Here is a 21,803-nt window from a genome sequence, read left to right on the forward strand (position 1 = left end):
TGGGCTGTTAAAGGGTCAAATGTTCACAAAAATATATAAAATGATAGGTAAATACCTAAAGTCTATAAAAAAAAAATTATATGGATTTGGTCACTTTGAAAAAAGTTATGATAATTTTAAGTAAAAAAAATTGAAAAAATGTCGAAAATTAGCGATACTTACATTTGTTATTTTTTGGGGAATTTCCCCTGTTTATGGGAAACGAGGGAATTTTTTTCAATTTTTGAGGGTAATGTCTTCGACTAGATACGATTTGTGATCTTTTGACATATTGTTCATCAAAATCGGTCCAGCGAGAGCTGAGATTGAGCGNATTGTTCATCAAAATCGGTCCAGCGAGAGTTGATTTGTTTATTTTTGAAAAAGTTATGGGAGTTTTAAGAAAAAAAAACCCAGCACGGGTGGGTCGCGGCACAGTGGTGACGTGGCATAGTTGGATCAAGTATAATGATATCTGACAGTGATTAAAATCACTATCAAAAATAAACGCTTCGATGCAAATCTTTAGATAGTATTAAATTTTAAAAAAATTGGTGTTTTATTTCAAAAGCTACATGATCTGCTGGTTCTTTATTAATATCTCGATTAAGATAAAGTATGTCGAACGAAAAAGGGTTTATAAAAAAATATAGTTTCTTTGAAAAAAATTGTGAGGATCCATACACTTTTCAATAAGTTATAGTTATAGTTATAAAGTTAAAAATGTAAAAAATAAAATTGAGAGTTTTCACACGAAAATAGCATTCGGTAGTGATTTTTGCCGTGAAGACAAGTCCAGAGGTCAAATTTTTTTTTTAAAGTAAAGTATATTACATTAGCATTAATTTAAGTTATATATAAAAGTGTCAGACCTTCCGGAACACTTTCAAAAGTTAAGTTGAAAAAGTTCTACTTTCTATATGCATTTTTAATATTTGAAGCCCCCCCATATATAGGGAAATAGCCTGATTTAAAAAACAAGTATATCCAATGAAAGATGTATATAAATACTACTTCTCATGAAAAAATTGTATTGATCCATACATTTTTTAAAAAGTTATAGCACTTTAAAGTAAAAAATGTAAATTATAAAATCGAAAATTTTCACACAAAAATAGCATTCGGTAGCCGTTTTCACCATGAAGACAAGTCCAGAGGTCAAATTTTTTTTTTTCAAATTAAAGTATATTACATTAGCTTTAATTTAAGATATATATAAAAGTGTCAGACCTTCCGGAACACTTTCAAAAGTTAAGTTGAAAAAGTTCTACTTTCTATATGCATTTTTTATATTTGAAGCCCCCCCATATATAGGGAAATAGTCTGATTTAAAAAACAAGTATATCCAATGAAAGATGTATATAAATACTACTTCTCATGAAAAAATTGTATTGATCCATACATTTTTTAAAAAGTTATAGCACTTTAAAGTAAAAAATGTAAATTATAAAATCGAGAATTTTCACACAAAAATAGCATTTGATAGCCATTTTCACCATGAAGACAAGCCCAGAGGTCAATTTTTTTTTTTTTAAATTAATTATATTACTATATCTTTAATTTAAGATATATATAAAATGATCATACTTTCCGGAACATTTTCAAAAGTTAAGGTGAAAAAGTTAATTTTTTGTGAAAAAGTTGTCTTTTTAAATCCCATCCTGTAGGCAGATAAAGAGTCAAATCTACAACAAAAATATATCAAATGATAGTTTAAGACATCAAGCATCTATAAAAAAAAAAATTATATTGATATGTTCATTTTTGAAAAAGTTACGGCACATTTTAGTAAAAAAAATTGAAAAAATTTCGAAAATTAGCGATTTTTAAATTTGTAATTTTTTTGGAGGTTTCCCCCATTTACNGTTTTTTAAATTTGTAATTTTCTTGGAGGTTTCCCCCATTTACGGGGAACGGGGGAATTTTTTTCAATTTTTAAGGGTAATGTCTTCGACTATATACGATTTGTGATCTTTTGACGTATCGTTGAAAGAAATCCGTTCGGTGAGAGCTGAGAAAAAGTGGTAACAGACACACACAAAAAAATAAAATACATCATAGTAAAACTAATACCTTCTCAACTTCGCATCAAAGCTAAAAATTGTCCCGATACCTTACTTTTTATATGAATATTTCCTCTGAAATTGAAAAAAAAATGTAATATTTGTGTCAAATATGCGTTTCTTATTTTGTTCTTTTTACTTATTACTGTCATTATTTTAAAAAATTAACTAATCAAAATAATGTTTTTATAAAAATATCTAACATCTCCCTTTCATTTATACATTTTTTAAAAATCTAACCTTTTACTCGATCTCAGTGGTATTCAAAATAGCAACTTTTATACAAAAGAATAGCTTTATCAATTTAACTTTTGAAAATATTCTGGAAATACTCTGAGCTCAAAATAAGTTAAAATGAATCGTATATCTGGCACTGTAAGTTATAAAAAAAATTTGACCCGATAACTTACCTTCGATATGCAAATTGCTTTTTAATTAAAAAAACATATAATTTTTGTATTAAAATAATTATTTTTGTTTTATATTTGATTTTTACAATAAATAGTCGTAACTTTTTGAAAAATTTGTGGATCAATATATGTTTTATGTTGTAAGTACTATATATACATATCCCTTTTTTACGACTTACTTTTAGCTTCAATACGAAGATGAGAAGGAATTAATTTTATAATATTGTGCTTATTTATTTATTTTTTATTTTTTGTGACTGTTACCATTTATTCGAAGATTTCAATGGACTTCTTTTGTTGAACAATACGGCTAAGGAAAACAAATCGTATCAGTCGAAGACATTACCCTTAAAAATATCAATCTCATATATATTTAATTGCAATAATAAATATTTATTCATATATTATATTTCTAAATCAAATAACTGCTAGTTAAGATAAATTAAAGAAATAAGAATTCATTTATTTTGCTTTTGGAATAATCCACTAATTTCTTACAATTAAACACTATCTACAGATATGCATCGAAGCGATTCTTATCATTTCTCAAAATATCTATTTTTTTTAAATTAAACACCATCTGCAGGTTTGCATCAAGTATAGAATCAGATTTCATAAAATTTAATTTAATTACAGATTAATCCCCTAAATTAAAATGTATTTTTCTACCATACTTAATAGTAATAACTTATATTTTTTTTCTATAAAACTTAGAGTCATAATTTTTAAAATTTACTTTGTTAAGATTAAATAATAATTGTTTAGGAAACATTGAAATTCTACATTCAGGTTTATGGGGTACAATTTGTGATGACGAATGGGATATACTAGATGGACAAGTAGTTTGTCGACAACTTGGTTTTAAACAAATACGCAAAATAACCCACAACTCATTTTTTGGACAAGCATCACGTAAGACTCACTTTTGTACAAAAAATTATATTTTTATATGGATACTGATTTTTAAAAATATGACAGGAAAATATTGGATCGATAATATTCGTTGTACTGGTCAGGAGTCTGAGCTGACTGATTGTCAATTTAGCAACTGGGGTGAAAATGATTGTGATTCATCTGAAGCTGCCGGTGTAATATGCGAAAAAAACTATTTAGATCAAAATAATACTATGACCCCAATGTTTGAAACAAAACTCAAAAAATTAAAAATTAAGGTAAAAATATGACACAAAAAATACTTTAAAAAAGTTTTAAAATAATATACTAAACTTAAAAGAAGAGTATGGACGATATTAAATAATAAACATTACCTATTATATTGTTTGTTACTTTTTCTTTTAATATTTTAATTAAAAACTCGAAAGAAGTCACAATATATAGTAGGTGATATAGCGACGAAATGGATAAAAAAATTAAATAATGGTTTCATTTTTAAAACCATTAAGTTAAGGGAGAGACGAATTAATGATATTCATAAAAGTTTTGATAATATTATATCAAACCATTTTGTAGTCAGTTATTTTATTTTATTAACCTTGCCCTTTTTTTTACTTAAAAAAAATATTCGTGAAATGACAGTATATTTTTACTAAAAATATGTAACATGTTAAGACCATGGAATGATCGATAATCTTCACGATAGATAGGCAATACAAAATGCATATACACGCGAATATTCTCGATCGCTCCGTAAAAAAATAGTCTAGAACACTACACACTCTAAAACGGCGCGAAATCAGTCAATCAATCAATCAGTTATAAGCTAGTTAGTTCGCTACAAGTAGACAGTTAGTACACGTAGTGCATGCATATATTGTAAATATTCTAAAAGTGTTAAATAATAAACCGTCTATCATTTTTCTCTTTTTTGCGTAAATCAGTGTTTTTATTTATTATTTAATCAATACGCCAAACACCAAAGTTGGTGACCTCGACAAGTGAAAAATGGAAAACAAAATGACGCCAGAAACGGCGAATAATATCAATATAATCGCCGTAAAACTACAATCATTTTAGAAATGCGACCCAGCTGCATGGTTCAAAAAAGTTGAAGCTCTATTTAGACTACCATACATTAGTAAGTCTCAAACAAAATTTGACAATATCTTGGCCATGATCGACGAAGACATATTCGGAAAAAGTAAGTGACATTTTAAGCTTAGACAATACCAAAAACTGTTATCAAAATTTATTAGACAAACTCATTAACACATATAGTAGAACTGATGAAGAAACATTTTGGAAATTAATTTCCGTAATTTCATTAGGTAACGAAAAACCCTCATTGATGTTGTCAAAAATCAAATCGTTAGCCGAACAAAATTGTCCTTTCCACTTATTATAACAAATGTGATTTTAGCGCTTACTCAAACAAGTCCAAATAGTACTTGCAGAAATGGGAGACCGAATATTTGATGTCTCTATAGACACAGTGAACCAGATACAAAAACAACACAGACCAAATAATATAGAAAACTATCTGGCGGACCTCCAACAACAAATCAAGCAATTACAATTACAGCGAGGACGAACTTATTAAAAAATATACGGTGGAGCCACTCACGTTCAAAATCCCGATCACATTATAATCCAGAAGGACCATTATTTCCATTATAAATTTCGCGGTAAGGTACAAAAATATGTTAAATCATGTAAATGGACCACAGAACCGCCAATCAAGATGGATAACTAAAAATGCCCTCCGTGCCTACAATCGAGACACGGAGGGGCTTTCACTGCTTAGAAATCTTAGACAAAAAATCAAACCAAAAATTTTTAGTAGACAGTGGAGCTGAAGTTTCAATAGTGAAACCTAACAAATCAGACAAATCCAATATTTCAACTCGAGTACTTTATACTGCAAATAATCAAACTATAAGAACCTACGGAGAACGAACAATTGTTTTAGATCTAGAAATTCGTAGACAATTTTGGGGAGATTATCATTTCCGCCAAACCTGAATAAGGTCAGTTTTTCGTTTCCGCCAAATTAATCTTCTACCTGTCTATCTACTAAAAAGTTTGAGAACCATTTAATTTTATCCATGGGTCACCACGATAATCTAGTATCGGTTTTAGTATATGGCCAGGTTAGGTAGCTGCTAGTATCAAATTGTTTGGCTTTTATTGAGTGTTACGTTCAGGCTTGTATTTAAGATTTTTGCGTGGGGTATTAATATTAATGAACAAAATAAAGTAATTTTTTGTCCTATAACTATCAAATAACATTCACCCCCCCCTAATTTTCGCCCCCCTTAACCAACCCTTAATATGGTCACGTCGTTTTGAATAATTACTTACTTTATCACATAGGCATAACTTTATAAAGAAAATATGACGTTTTACCTAAGGTAAATAAATTATAATAGATAACTAACTTAAGTATATATATATATTAGGGTGGCTCAAAAAAAATCGATCTTCGAAATGTTTATGAGATACCTCATAAATGTATTATATACATTGAAATAAACATTTTATGAAAATTGAGATTAAAAAAAAAATTTTTTCCTCTTAAAATACACACAAATATTAATCAAATTAAAAAAAAAAAATGAAAAAAAAAATTTTTTTGGTTTACTTAAGTGTTCGTTGAACTTAACCATATTTTTGAGCTTTTTATGGACTTAAAGCAATCAATTTTGGACTTACAATTTTTTTTTCTAATTATTATTATTCGGCATTAAAAAACGAACAATTTAGATGTACTAAGTAAGAAATTTGAACAAAAATTGAATAAATAATGACATTTTATGTTTTTTTGAGTATTTTTGGTCAATTTTCTTAAAACGCGTTGAGCGACCTGTAAAAATTTTTTTTTTAATCTCAAATTTTCATAAAATGTTTATTTCAATGTATATAATACATTTATGAGGTATCTCATAAACATTTCGAAGATCGATTTTTTTTGAGCCACCCTAATATATATATATATATATATATATTTGTAATGAATAATAAAAATATAGTGGATTCCTGGGCATAGCAATATAGCAGGCAACAAAAAAGCAGACGAGGCCGCCAAACTCTCGCACACGTCATCTAATGCTATCACAATACTAGATTTCTCATATACCGACGCAAGAAAATTTATCAAAATCACACAATCGAAAGATGGCAACAATACTGGTCAAATCAAACAACTAAACTCAACGATATAAAAAAATCAATAATACCATGGCCTCCCCCTACCGGCTGTCCTAGAAGACAAGAAACAATTATAAACCGCCTAAGAATAGGCCATACTTCATGTACCCACCGACACCTTATGAAAAAAGAGGACCCACCAAACTGCACCATCTGCGGTATCCAACTCACGATCAAACACATTTTCACTGAGTGCAGAAGCAACCAACAAGATCGTATGGAAACTCTCGGAACCACTCACCTATACGAAATCCTCAGTCCTGAACCAACCGTAATTCAAAAATTACTTATTTTCTTAAAAAAATCCACTTTATATAAAGAAATATAATTTGTATATATAATATATATAATATGTATAAATGTTATGCAAAAATTGTAATAATAATAATAATGTAATTTACTAACAGACCAATGGCCAGAGCTGCCGCGGTCTTTTATGTCTAATAAAAAAAAAAAAAAAATATTTTATAAGAAAATAAAGTCATCAAAACATTGAAATAAAATTCAAATATCAATAATAAGCTTAAAAATTATCTAATACGTGTAATAATATAATGAAAAATAGATCTATGATCTATACATTTTTCGATAGTTGTTGAAAACTAATTTCACAAATTCAAATTGGCTAATTTAATTATTAAATTTATCAATTGCCTCTTTTGTTTTTCTGAAACGGATTTAAATTTTATTCTGTTTGCTTTTTGAGACTGCGTCATCAAAACTATACATTTTAATGTAATTATAAGATTAAACATTTTTTATTAAATTTTTTAAAAATATTTTAATAGAAATAAGCCCCTTAAAAAATTATTCACTAAATTGTGAATGAAATGATTCACAACTATCAATACAATATAGCTATATAAGCTATAATATATCTAATAACAATAAAAAAATAGTACAAAGATTGATTAAATGAATAGTAGATAATTATTATCTGGTTATTTTGGTAAATATTTTAACTAGTGGTTCTCAAGCTTCTATTTATAGTGAGGTATAAAATATCGGTTTAGCGGAAACGAAAAACCTACGCTAATCAGATTTGTCGGTAACGATACGGTCAATTTTGGCGGAAACGATGAACCAATTTCGTTATACATGTATAATTGCAGTTGGGACTCGTTGTATTCTAGGAGCGGATTTCCTGATACATTTCAACTTACAAATCAACCTTAAACGCAAACAACTTCTTGAAGACGGAGTTATACATTTTACAACATCATTAGTTACCCCGATCAAGACAGACAATATACAGGGTATTTCAGTTATCAAGCGAAACTCAACCATTCAGACATATTAAAAAAAAGTGTATTAAGCACAGTGGGGTGGCGGCACAGTGAGGTGGCGACACAGTGGGGTCATGGCATAGTTGGGTCCAGTATAGATGATATCTGACAGTGATTAAAATCACTATCATAAAAAACGTTTCGATGCAAATCTGTAGATAGTGTTTAATTAAAAAAAAAAATTTGTTAAAATAGCATATTTTTGAATATGGTAGCCATTTGCGCATAGAAGATAGGTCGTCGGGACAAATTTTTTTTTTAATTTTATATTACATAAAATAAGCTTTAATTTGATATAAGTTTAAAGGACGTAGTATTTCCAGAACATTTTCAAAAATTAAGTTGAAAAAGTTATTTTTTGTAAAAAAGTTACTATGTTAAATCCCCCCAGTGAGCAGAATAAGTGTTAGATTATCAAAAAAAGTTATATCAAATGAAAGGGAAATATCTAAGGTTTCAATACAAAAAAATATTATTTTTATTTGTTCATTTTTGAAAAAGTTATGGTAGTTTTAAGTACGAAAAACATCCCGATAAAAGATAATTTTTATCGCAAATATTACATTTTTTTTTAATTTTCGACAGCCATTTGCACATAGAAGATAAGATGTCGGGACAAATTTTTTTTTTTCATTTGATAGTATATAACATAACCTTTGATTTGATATGACATAAGCTTTATATTTGATATATGTTTAAAGGACGCAGTATTTCCGGAACATTTTCAAAAGTTCAGTTGAAAAAGATCTATGTTTTTTACAATATTTTAAGTTTTGAACGCCCCCTATATAAGGGGAAATTGTCCAATTTTAATAAAAAGTATGTCAAATGAAAGATGTACTTATAATGTATTTAGAAAAAAAAACTTTGTGCTGATATATACATTTTTCAAAAAGTTATAGCATTTTTAAGTTGAAAATTTAAAATCGAAAATCGAAAATTTTAACACAAAAATAGTGTTTTTTTAACTACGGCAGCCGTTTAAATGTAGAAAAAAAAGTGTCGGGACAAATTTTTTTTTTTCATTTTATAGTACATAAAATAAGCTTTAATTTGATATATGTTTGAAGGACGCAGTATTTCCGAAACATTTTCAAAAATTAAGTTGAAAAAGTTAATTTTTGTAAAAAAAGTTGCTATTTTAAATCCCCCCCAATGAGCAGGTTAAGTGATAGATTTTCAAAAAAATGATATCAAATGAAAGGTAAATATCTAAGGGTTTAGAATATTTAGTATAAAAAAAAAATTATGTAGATTTGTTGATTTTTCTAAAAGTTATGGAAGTTTTAAGAAAAAAAAGTGAAAAAATTTCGAAAATTAGCGATTTTTAAATTTGTAATTTTTTTGGATATTTCCCCCATTTGCGGGGAACGAGGGAATTTTTTTCAATTTTTAAGGGNTAGCGATTTCTAAATTTTTAATTTTTTTGAATATTTCCCCCATTTGCGGGGAACGAGGGAATGTTTTTCAATTTTTAGGGGTAATATCTTCAACTAGATACGATTTGTGATCTTTTGACGTATTTTTGAAAGAAATCGGTCCAGTGAGTGCTAAGAAAAAGTGGCAAAAGACATAAATAAAAATAATAATAATAAAAAAAAAAAACACATCATAGTAAAATTAATACCTTCTCTGCTCGCATCGAAGCTAAAATATACTGTAGTCACCATCTTGCACATCAAAAAAAGTCAAAAAACTTTACTGTCCATTTCATACAAACAACCGGACCACCAGTAACAATCAAAGCGCCAGAAAAATTACATATAGCTAAACAAAAATGACAGTAATAGATCAATCAGTGGAGTTGTACACCAAATAATTAATTATCAAATGCTTCTACTAGGTTTTCACAGTCGTAAACTAACAACGGCTGAACAACGATACTCGACCTATGATAGAGAACTCCTAGCTATATATGATAGTTGTAGACATTTCATTCACTTATTAGAAGGCAAGGACTTTACAATTTAAACATACGACAAACCATTATTCATGATTTTAAACAAAAACTAGAAAAATTTGAACGATACATTTCATTTATATCACAATTAACTACTAACATACAGCAAATTGCCGGATCAAGCAACATTATAACAGACTATTTTTTAAAAGTCGAAAGCATATCAAATACATGTTACCAATTAAACTTAATAGAAGAAATAGCCAACGCACAAGACAAAGACTACCTATTAACCGACACTAGTCTAAAAATACAAGACATGGAAATAGAAAGTGATCAAAAAATTAATGCAACACAAATACTGGTAAAATACGGCCAATCGTACCACCATCAGTACAAAGAAAAGTATTTTCAACTATACATAACATATCACATCCTAGAATAAAAGGAACTCTTAGCCAAATTAAACCCCGTTTCGTATGAATATCAATAAAAAAATATATAACATCATGGGTAAAATCATGTAAAAAATGTCAAAAAACAAAAAAATACTAACATACAATTACTCCAATCGTCAATTTTATACCACCAAGTGGTCGTTTCGAACAAATACACATTGACATTGTTGTATCATTATCACCATTTAAAACTTATAAATACATATTGACTATGACTGATATGTTCACAAGATGAATAGAGGCCGTGCCTATAAAAGACATGACTGCAGAAATATGTGCTACTACCCTGATTCAACATTGGATTACAAGATTTGGAGTACCAATAGAATAACGACAGATCAGAGTAGACAATTCAACTTACATTATACCTTTATTTTTTTTTTCTTCCTCTTCTTCTCGACTTGATGTGGACCGCCCTGGAACTGCCGTGAGGCATTGCTTCAAAAACATTAGGTTTTCAAACAATACGTTCATCACTATATCATGCTCAAGCAAATGGAATGATAGAAAGAGTACATAGAACACTAGATGCCGCTATAACATGTAAAGATAGCACCCGTTGGTCCGAAGAATTACCAATGATCTTATTAGGTCTACGCACACTAAAAGAATACTTAAAAGCATCCCCAGCCGAACTAGTTTAGGTCAAACACTAAGACTACCAGGACAATTCTTTGAAGAAACAGAACTACTGCCAAGACCATCTGATTTCATAAAACAACTTCAACTATAAATTTTAAAAGTATCCCCAATATTATACCACCACACTTCATCAAAACGCACTTGCATACCAAAAGACCTAGAACGTGTACTCCCGTATATCAAAAAATCGACGCTTTGAAACCAAAACTAATATATACATATAAAGGACCATTTAAAGTGTTAAAAAGAACACCCAAGACGTTCGACCTTCAAATCAACGGTACGTTCAGAACAATATCAATTGATCAACTCAAACCCACTTACATAGAAAACAAAGCACCTGAACATAACACAGACACAACAAGTACAGCAGTTTCAGCACAACCAAGGCGAACTCGATCAGGACGAAAAGTACATTTCTCAAAATATCTGACTACAAATTATATCATATAAAACAATGTTACTAACTATATATTGTAAATACTCCGTGTACTGTGGGAGAAGTAATGTAGCGACCATGGAACGATCGATAATCTTCACGATAGATAGGCAATACAGAATGCATATACGCGCGAATGTCCTCGATCGCCTCGTAAAAGAATATTATAGAACTCTACACACTATAAAACGGCGCGAAATCAGTCAATCAATCAATCAGTTATAAGCTAGTTAGTTCGCTACAAGTAGACAGTTAGTACACGTAGTGCATGCATATATTGTAAATATTCTAAAAGTGTTAAATAATAAACCGTCTTAAGTAAAATTAAAACTATATTAAAAATATTAAACTCAAAGCCACAAAAAATTAATGAAAAGTCGCAGATACGTATTTCGGAAACAATGTTATCATTATCAACGCTAAACACATACTGACACCCCGACTAGAAAAAACTCCCTTATATACCCCTAGTGACCTTATCACCCAGTGACTTCATCACTAAGTAATATTATCACATTTTGCCAGTTTACATAAGTTTAATAATGAATTTTTCAGTGGGCCAAGATCCCAATTAATTAAATTGTTTTTATTTTTAAACATTTCTATTGCTTCTCTGATATTAAGTTCTTTGTAATTATTTACGTTTTTAATTAGTTTTATGGTTTTAATAGAGTGATTATGTGTCAATAAATGTTCAGCCACTGGAGATTTCTCAACTTCTTGATTTTTAATATTTCTTAAGTGCTCTTTAAACCTGACCCCTATATTTCTTTTTGTTTGTCCTACGTAACATTTATTACAACTTTCACATTGTATTTTATAAATGCCTGATTTCCCCCTTCAACTACCTTATCTTTAGGGTTACCTAATAAATCTCTTAAATTATTACTCTTAAATGTTACCAAAGTAATACTAAAATTCTTAAATATTTTAGTTAATCTATTTGAGATGCCCGGATAATATAAAATTGGTGATTTAATTAATTTTTGTTCCCCCTCGCTGGTGAGTGTACTAGCTGCCCTCCTTTCTTTTTTCCACTTTTGTGTTCGGACTAATTTTGAAATTATGTTTTCGTTATACCCATTAAATTTAGCTATTTCTTTTATAACCACCAATTCTTTATCATAATCTATTTTATTCATCGGAATATTAATTAATCTGTAAACCATACTATTAAAAGCTGACAATTTGTGTTGCCAGGTGTGGTTCGATGTGTTCGGAATGTATCTGAACGTGTGTGTGTTTTTCCGATAAATTTCAAAATTTAGTTCCCCCTCTGTTCTTTTAACTAATAAATCCAAAAAAGGCAATTTTCCCTCTATTTCTTGTTCATATGTAAATTTAATCGATGGGTAAAAAGAATTTAAATGTTGTATGAAAACCCCCATATTAAAATCTTTATTTATAACTGCAAAAATATCATTTTATTAAATAAACCGTCTATAATTTTTCTCTTTTATACGTCAATCGGTGTTTTTATTTATTGTTAAATCAATACGCAAAACATCAAAAATATGTATGTTCTCATTAAAAGTTAAAAAAAAATTTCAGCTTATTTTTCTTAAGTGAAATTCCTGATTTTAAAATGTTAATATAATAATGAAAAATAAATTACAAAATATTTTGTTCTTACAAATGTTCTTACCCTATGGAATGTTTATTCAATCAGCATTCTATTACATAAAGTAAATATATGTGTAGCGAAGTGCTATACACTAATAACAATATTAGTACTGACTAAAATTTTATCATGATAATTTCATTAACCATGAATATTTTTTTGTATCTTTATAAATACTTAGCTTTCACAGAGCCGAAATTGATGATCTATTTGAATTTGATGTCATTAAATTTTTTTAATTAAGAAAATCTCAAAATTGCGCTACTGTAAAAAGTTTTAAAACATATTTTCTGCATTTTTAAATATCTGTTGCGTGTCTGTAGTCTCTTTTAGATCAATTAAATTAGGTGTTAAGACTAGTTCAGGATTTAATTTAGAACGTAAACTCGTTATTCGATAGTTTGGTATTATATCTGGATTATCGTTTCATGCACTATATATACCTTGTCATTGGGTATTGACATAACATATAAATAAGATAAAATAAAATACCTGTATGATTTATATCTAAATATACATATAACTACATATAATGACTATTATGACCGCACATATAAATTTACGTAATTATTTATTTTAGATTTATCAATATTCTTAATATAGCAAGCACAACATTTGTATAAGATAAAAATTAGTCCAATTGTAATTTGTTATACTTGTTAGAAAGAGAGAAAGAGAGAAATGTTGAAAAATTATTAAATAGAATTAATAAATTTTTTCTTGTCAAGAATATAAATAAATGATTTAATGTAATCATTAAATTAATGAAAAAACATTTAAAAAAAAATTATCGAATTACATTAATTAATATTAATTAAATACAATTATGATTTACTTTATTCTTAAGTAAATATAATGTACTCAGAATATGTGATAACGTACATTTATTTGTCGCTATATATTACAACTTCTTTAAACAAAAGAATTATATCTATAATAACTATACTAAGCTTGTATTATAAACAGTCATAGTAATATTAAGCTATTTAGATAAATAAGTTTATTTAAACAGTTCTACTCACAAAATGTGAACATTGATGGTTGCACATTTCACTTCGAATTTTTTTTCTTGCTCCACAACCAGGATTCTTAGTATTCTATAGGGCTATCTGACTAAATGGATATTTACCACTTAACCAGTTGAATTACCGACTCTGGTTTGATTGACTGGCCTTGCTGATTTTGTTGTAATTATCTGAATCCCGTTTTAAAATACTGCGATATTGTTATATGGTGATCATATGGAAACTCCACAGAAATATATTAAAATATATCTGTGCTGTGTATAGTTATTAAATAATTTTTTTTTTTTATATAATTTTCTTCTGAATACACTGTAATCTATTCAAAACAATGTTATGTGTGTTACTATATCATTGTGATTTTTTTTTTGTATTCCACTTTTACATGCCTATACAAAATATGCTGGCTCCACTAATATTTTTTTTGTAATTATTCCATATGTAATTTTTTTTTTGTTAAGTGTCGAATACTAAATATGATAGGCACGGTCAGGCTGACTGTTAAGACAGCAAATTTCTCCAAATGTCGCATTAAATGTTAAATATTTTAATTATATGAGATAGTTTTAGTTTTAGTTATTATCGAGGTGGACATAATGCCCATGCACTCAGACCTGTTGGTCCATTGTGCGCACCTCATACCGAATTGTCTTGATTCGGTTTACCCACCTAAGTGTTATAACCAAAGTGTTAATACATTACCAACCATAAAGTCACCTCTAAAGATGACCAAAGAGTCCTGTCTTTCTGGCGAAGTTAAGTATCTCTCTGGGTTATAGGTTTTTAATATCTTCTTTTTCAGAAAAAGGTTTACTCAAGTAGTTTGATCTTAGAGTGGACAAGGCGTCACATTCGCACATGATGTGAAATGAGTCTTCCTCTTCTACTCCACACTTCCTGCACAATGGTGATTCCGATACCCTCATTGCGTTAAGATGTTTAAGCAGGTGACCATGTCCTGCCAGTAGATCAGTCAGGGTGTTTATTTGATGTCTAGTCATTTATTTTATTTTATTTATTTATTTATTAATGGGTATACGCTCAAATGGGCTCAGAACAGTTTAGATAATCAATATAGGTAAGATAACAAAAAAGAAATCAGAATTACAAATTTAAATCAGTTCATACAGAAGTTATTATACAATTATTGATAAACAAGGAATTTAGAAATAAAAAACAACATAAACTTATACCAATTCAATTAATTACATAAACATCTACAATTACATTAATAATTTTCTACCAATTCTCCTCGACTGCTAAAAATAAATTTTTAGTTCTAAGTTGCATTAAGCGTCTTATCCTCCTATTCAAATGCTAAGAAATCTATCCCTAGAGTCACCTTATCATTCAATATCGTTTGTGATAAAACTCCTCTTGAACGTGAACTTCTTCGATCCTGTCACCGTGAATTTGATCGTCGATTTGCCGACGGCGAGAATGATATAAACATCGCCTACGTCAATGGATTTCCTTCAATTGTGAAATCACGCTCAAAAAACGGCAATTCTACCTCAAAAAACAATTGTCTTCTACTGTAGATTATTTTGGTCTCTATCAAAATTGTCGAGGTCTTCGTACAAAATTATTTAACTTTAAGTGTAATGTTGCATATTTTGATTTTATTTTTATACTTCTCACTGAAACTTGGTTAAATGACTCATTTCATTCTAGTGAACTTGGTCTCACGAATTATAATGTTTTCCGATGTGACTGTTCATATTTAAGTAGTTCATGTTCTCGTGGTAGCGGCGTACTTATTGCAGAACGTAAAGATATTCCATCTTTTTTAATTACTGTTCCCAATAAATCTGTAGAACAATTGTTTGTCTCCTTTAAATTAGATTCTCGTTTTTTTGTTATAAGCTCCGTCTACTTTCTTCCATCCAGTGATTTGTCCCTCTATGATGCCTATGTCTCTTCCGTTGATTATATTATCCATCTTTATCCAAAGTTTTCTTTTATTTTTTGTGGTGATTTCAGTTTGCCAGAATTTAATTGGTCTAATGATGCTAGTGGAGTTATATATTCTTCTCTTATACCTTCTCGTTTCTCCTGTATTCCTGAAACATTTACTTTTCATGGTTCCTACCAGCATAACTGTATTTTAAATTCACATGGCTCACTTTTAGATCTAGTGTTAAGTAATGTTCCTGACATATTAGTTAGCTTGGCTCCTGAACCATGTGTTACTATTGACCCCTGTCACCCTGCTCTCAATCTTTCCTTTCCAGTTACTAACCAGTTCTCTAATTCCTCTTTACCCAAATCTTTCTTTAACTTTAATTTGGCTAATTATCTAAGTATTTAACAATTTTTAAACTCCTATAATTGGAAGTGAACTTTTTCCTCTTTAAATGTGGATCAAGCAGTAACTTCATGGATGCACTTCACTCTTCAATTTTACAATTCGTTCCTCAACATAAATCCAATTCCTCCACATTTCCTCCATGGTTTAATTCTGAATTGAGAAACCTTGTTTTTGAAAAAAGGTATGCTCATTATAAATTTAAAAAAAACCCTTCTCTTGATAACTATCGTCATTATTCACAATGCCGTGTATGCTATAAATATCTTTCTAAGAAAAATGTTCGTTCATATACTGCTAAAGCTGAAATCTGCCTTCTTACAAACCCTAAATTCTTCTGGGAATTTGTACGTAAAAATAAATCTTCTGTTCTTCCTAATTGCGTTAGTTATAATGGCGCAGTTTCCGATAGTATACTTCTATGTTAAACATGTTTTGTAAACATTTTTCCTCAGTCTATTCTCAATCCTCTTCCCCTTCTCTTAATACCCCCCCTATTTATTTTACGATCTTCCTAATAATACCTCTTTTTCAATAGATGATGTTTTTAAAAGTCTATCTAACCTTAATAATAATAAATCTATTGGGCCTGACGGTATTCCTGGTAACTTCCTATTTAACTTAAGACATTCGATATCTTTCCCACTTTGGATGCTTTTCCAAAAATCTCTTGATGAATGATCGTTTCCAACCAATTTCAAAATTTCCTCTATTACTCCTCTTTTTAAATCCGGTGATCCTACTCAAGTTAATTATCGTCCTATTTCTAACCTTTCTCATTTATCAAAACTTTTTTAGTCCCTTGTCTTTCATTCAATTAAATCTAGTACTAATAACTTTCTTATTGACGAACAACATGGTTTCCGTCATGGCCGATCTACTTTAACATGCAATCTTGTACTTCAATCTTTCATTACCGATTCTATTCTTGTCAGAATATTAATATTCTGTCTGAACTTCTATTCTATGCTGGTTTTGATGAACCACTCCTCTCTTGGTTAATTTCATATTTAAGTGATAACCCCCTCCTCCGGTGTCCCAAAAGGTTCAATCCTATCTCCCCTTCTTTTTTCCATTTTTGTAAATGGGGCAAATTCTGTTTTACAGCATGCTAAAATAATCCTTTTTACAGATGACTTCAAATTGTTTATTCGAGTTACTAATAGTTCCGATGTTATTTTACTTCAAACTGATCTAGATCGCTTAGTTAGTTGGGCTGAATCAATTGGCTTGACTTTTAATACCTCTTAATGTTATAAAATGACTTTTTCACGTATTTCTAATCCTATATCTTCAACTTACTATATTCATAACCATCCTATTTATTCTGTTCCTTCTATAGTTGACCTTGAGTTTCGTCTTACTCCTACTTTAAATTTTCGACTTCATATTGAAGAGTATGTTGTAAGGCTCTGAAAACTTTAGGTTTTATTCAGAGAATTTCTCATGAATTTCATCTCTCAAGACCAATAAAAAGTTTTTTTTGTTCACTAGTTCGCCCTATCCTTGAGTATGGTGTTATGGGATCCTTACACAGCTACCGACTCTATGATGCTTGAAAGAGTGCAGCGTAAATTTTTACGCTTTGCGGCTCATATCATTAATATCCTCCATCCACCTACAATGGGAAGGACTGACCGCTACACGCCCCACAGTGAGAATTCCGAATGTTCTCATCCCCACGTTGGGCGCCAGATAACACGGCCCCCGGGGATTGACGGCCGGTTATAGAAAGTGTACCGGAAATCATGTGAAAAAAGAGGCACGGTACGGGATTAGAACCCGCGACCCAAGGCGTCGTATAGACAAACCTTACCACTAGGCCACCGTGCACTTATGATTCAGATCCTGATACACTTTCATTTAGGTTGATAACGTGATGTGCGGCTGAGGGAAACACGGTACCGTGTAAAGTGCAAGGAAAATTTCGTCACAGCCTGCAGCTTTAAAACTGCCAAAGGCTTTTATTGCCCATCTTATTCCACTCGGGGTTATCACTTTCCTGGTTAGTCTCCAATCAGCACAGGTTACACTTTTGTCCTTTGCTTCATGTTCCTGTTCTCTGTTGTTAATTGCAGAGTCAGGAAAATGTGTGTTCATCAAATGTGATAATGTTTCATTATCGTTATTGGTGAACATTCCGTCTGGCAGAAGTATTGCCTCGAAAGTTTTATTTGGTCCATTCCTTAGTGATCGCAGAAGACTTGTTGCTATAAGAAGTTGTTACATATGCCCACAGAACTTCTTTCAGCTTTCTCTTTTAGACTTTTTCAATGCAAATTTGTAGTCGTTATAGGATTCTCAGTGTTGTTCCAAACCTGATTTCATTGCTTTATTTAAGAGCTTATGTGAACTCTTTCTTAATTTAGACAGGTGAGCATTCCACCAAGCTACACCCTGTCCTGTACCCTTTCTTTCTATTAAAGGACAGTTTTCTTTGTAAGCCGAGACAATGGAGCCCTGTAGTATATTTACAGCCCTTTTAGTACTCTGTCTCGACCCCAATCTGAACTGTAGGTTATTCAAGTCACGAGAAAGATCTGCCCTGTAGTTGTCCCAGTTTGTTCTTTTCGGGTTCCTATAGTACTTCGTCTCAACTTTGTTAATTTCCAAAGTGAATCGTAAGTGCCTATGATCAAAACAAGAAGGTTCGGAGGACACTTTCCACCCTTCTATCTTTTGAAGTAACCCTTTTAAGCAAACTGTCAGATCAATGACTTTCTGCCTGTTCCTGATAACAAATGTAGGTTCAGTACCTCTATTCAGTATACTAAGGTTTGTAGTCAATAGATCCATTATAACCTTTCCTCTTTGGTTGATGTTACTGCTCCCTCAAATAGTGTGGTGTGCATTAGCATCCATACCTAGGATTAGTTCTAATTTTTCATTTTCGCAATAATTAAAGAGCATAGTTAGGTCCCTACCTGGGTCTGTGACCTCATATGGTAGGTATCCTGAAGCTGCTATAATATTTTTACCATCATTTAGTGTTATTTTAATAATAGTCAAGTCTGCACTTGATAGATTAAGTATTAAGCCGACTTTAACTTTATTATTAACCAAAATGCAAGTTCTTGGTTCATTTACTTGTTTATGAAACAATTTAAAATTCCTTAGATTTAATCCCTTAATCTGGTCATCATTTATCCATGGTTCCTAAATAAGTCCTATTTGTAAGGGTATTATATGCCTCTCAGTTAGTGTCCTTAGTAATACACTACTGGTCCCTTTACTGTGATGCAGGTTTATTTGCGTGAATTGAATTCTATTGTCAGCCATTCAGAAAAAACTGATGTTGACGCTTGAGAAAGAACGCTGTACTGGGTGTGATACAGGTGTCTGAAACAGTCCCTGTGTCACACAGCCCTCCCTATGGGTGGTGTCCCTCCGCCGTCCCCAAGTGGCGACCGTACCTTAGGTTCGCTCTCCACATTTCTTTTTGGATCCGTGGAGAGGTTTCCCTCAGCTGTGGCTGTTATTGAGGGTGGCGGTTTCCTGGGTCCCCTTCCCTTACGTAGCACACATCCTTCCTTCCCTTTCGAGGCAGGAGTGAAGTGTGTCCATTTGTTTCTTACCTGTGCCTTACCTCCTTTTCCGAGTGGCACTGGTGATTCCTCAGCCTTCATTTTCCCAAATTTTTGAGGAGTAGATTTTTTCACATCCTTCTGGGCTGGTGGCTGCTTGGCAACACAGTCTGTGAAGCAAACTCTGCTCATTCCAAAATATGGACTGCGCTTCAATTCTTCCAGTTTGACTATTCTATTTTCATCCACACTTAGGAACAAAGTTTGTCCTTTGGGACCAACCTCTGTCTCATGGTGGACTGTCCTTATCACCGTGTTCAGCCCTGGTTTTTGTTTTTCCAAAATTTTCAAGATCTTCTTGGACTATTTTGGCAGCCCTGGTATATGAGTGACCATCCGTTTGTACTTGATCGGATTGTAGGCTTCCAATTGGAGTTCTGCGCCGTCCCAGATCCGTCACAGCAGAGCTCGATACTGTGATAAGGCTGTATACTCTATGGTGCACCAAGTGCCATAGAGAACCCCAATGGTCACTTTACCTTTCGGCTAACTATCCGTGACAAGTTAGTAACCCTTTCACTTGGTATGGCTAGGTTAGGGGGGCCTATTCGCTGTTAGCAAGCAGGTATGCCCAGGCCTACCGGTCCCAACTAACCAAAGTCATGACCGGCTAAGAGCAGTGATACGTGTTGCCACCCCCACTGAAATAACTAGGGTCCGCGGGGTTGTTAGTCCCGTAATCCTTGCGGATTTCCCTGCGGGTAATTATATGAGATAGTATATATACAACTATTTATATGTATATACATTTATCTTTTGATGTATTAATTATAGTACAACACACGCACTCCGCTCACCAATTTGATCTTCTCCTAGAAGAGTCTCCTGCTTTTCCTCTGCCACCAGTTGTTGTGTCCCGCCTAGGATGAGACACGATAACGTGTTGAAGTGGACTGTAAATAATTATGTGAATTGCAATACTTTTAACTTTTACGAATAACTACAATAATATAATTTAATTTTAGGAATTACAATTATCATATGAATTATATATGAATAGTCTTTAGATAATCATTAATAAGTTTTTATAATTATGTGACACTTTATTCTAACAACGGTTCCAACACTAATGAGAATAGCTCATCTAAACTATTAGTTGTCCACACTAATGAACTCAATTACTTAACCCCACTAGCGTAATGCTATAATAATACGAGTTCGTAACAATTGTACAAATTTAATATAACGCCTATATGCTGATCTTCGATGTAGTTCAGTCTCCAATTACAAGCTAAGAGTCGTTATAGTTTAATATCATAAATTAAACACGAAAATTCAAATTTTTATAAACTTAAAAATGCTACAAAGAATTTACTACTTAAAAATTATTAAAATACTTTTTGTATTTGTTTACCAAATTTTTTATTGAAAACTATTCTACAAAATAGATATCTTGAAATGTTTTTATTATTTTTTGTAAATTAAACATTTTTTATTTTTTTAAAATAAATTAATATGTTATTGTGTGTAATTTTTTTGTATAGTCTTGAAGTATAAAATTATTTTTAAAAAAGAAATTTTAATAAAATATTAATTCGATCAAAAGTAATTGAATTTGTTATACAATTTGTATATTTGTGACTCATACTGTTTAATTGTGTCTAAAATTTTATTCGAAAATTCATTGTTATAAATGATAATTTTATTAACATAATAATACTAAACTAGAAGATATTTTAGTTTAAACTTCATAAATGACTTAGTTAGTATACAACCTTAATATGAGTTAGTAGTTAGAATAGGACTCAAAGTATCAGGTTTTATCAGTAGAACATATTAACCTTTCAACAGGATTATATTAGTTTCATCTGTATGTATGTTTGTTTGTAACTCTCCACGTACCATGCGTTATTATTATCGCGTATCCCGTCGTCTATGGTCTTGAAACTAGACTGTTGTAACACATTCAACCAGCCCCGCCCACCACGCGTTGAAAACACTATTCCTGTATAATTTTTTTTTTGGTTTTCGTACCCGTACATGCGCG

The 21,803-nt window shown here is 30.9% G+C and overlaps 1 protein-coding gene across 4 annotated transcripts in view; it reads left to right on the forward strand.

Annotated features, from left to right (window-relative positions):
• The window catches only part of LOC126902626 (neurotrypsin-like), a 54,680-nt gene that overhangs the window by 5,285 nt on the left and 27,592 nt on the right, over positions 1–21,803 (forward strand). For 3 of the 4 annotated variants that reach the window (XM_050680088.1, XM_050680090.1, XM_050680089.1), the window contains exons 2-3: positions 3,218–3,364; positions 3,431–3,624. In XM_050680088.1, coding sequence (XP_050536045.1) covers positions 3,218–3,364; positions 3,431–3,624 — 341 coding nt within the window. Of the gene's footprint in view, positions 1–3,217; positions 3,365–3,430; positions 3,625–6,378; positions 6,894–21,803 lie in introns of those variants that run through there. The other variant, XM_050680087.1, reaches the window with a different exon arrangement.

The sequence above is a fragment of the Daktulosphaira vitifoliae genome, unplaced genomic scaffold (assembly GCF_025091365.1).
Source record: "Daktulosphaira vitifoliae isolate Bord-2020 unplaced genomic scaffold, ASM2509136v1 Scaffold_3, whole genome shotgun sequence".
NCBI lineage: Eukaryota > Metazoa > Arthropoda > Insecta > Hemiptera > Phylloxeridae > Daktulosphaira > Daktulosphaira vitifoliae.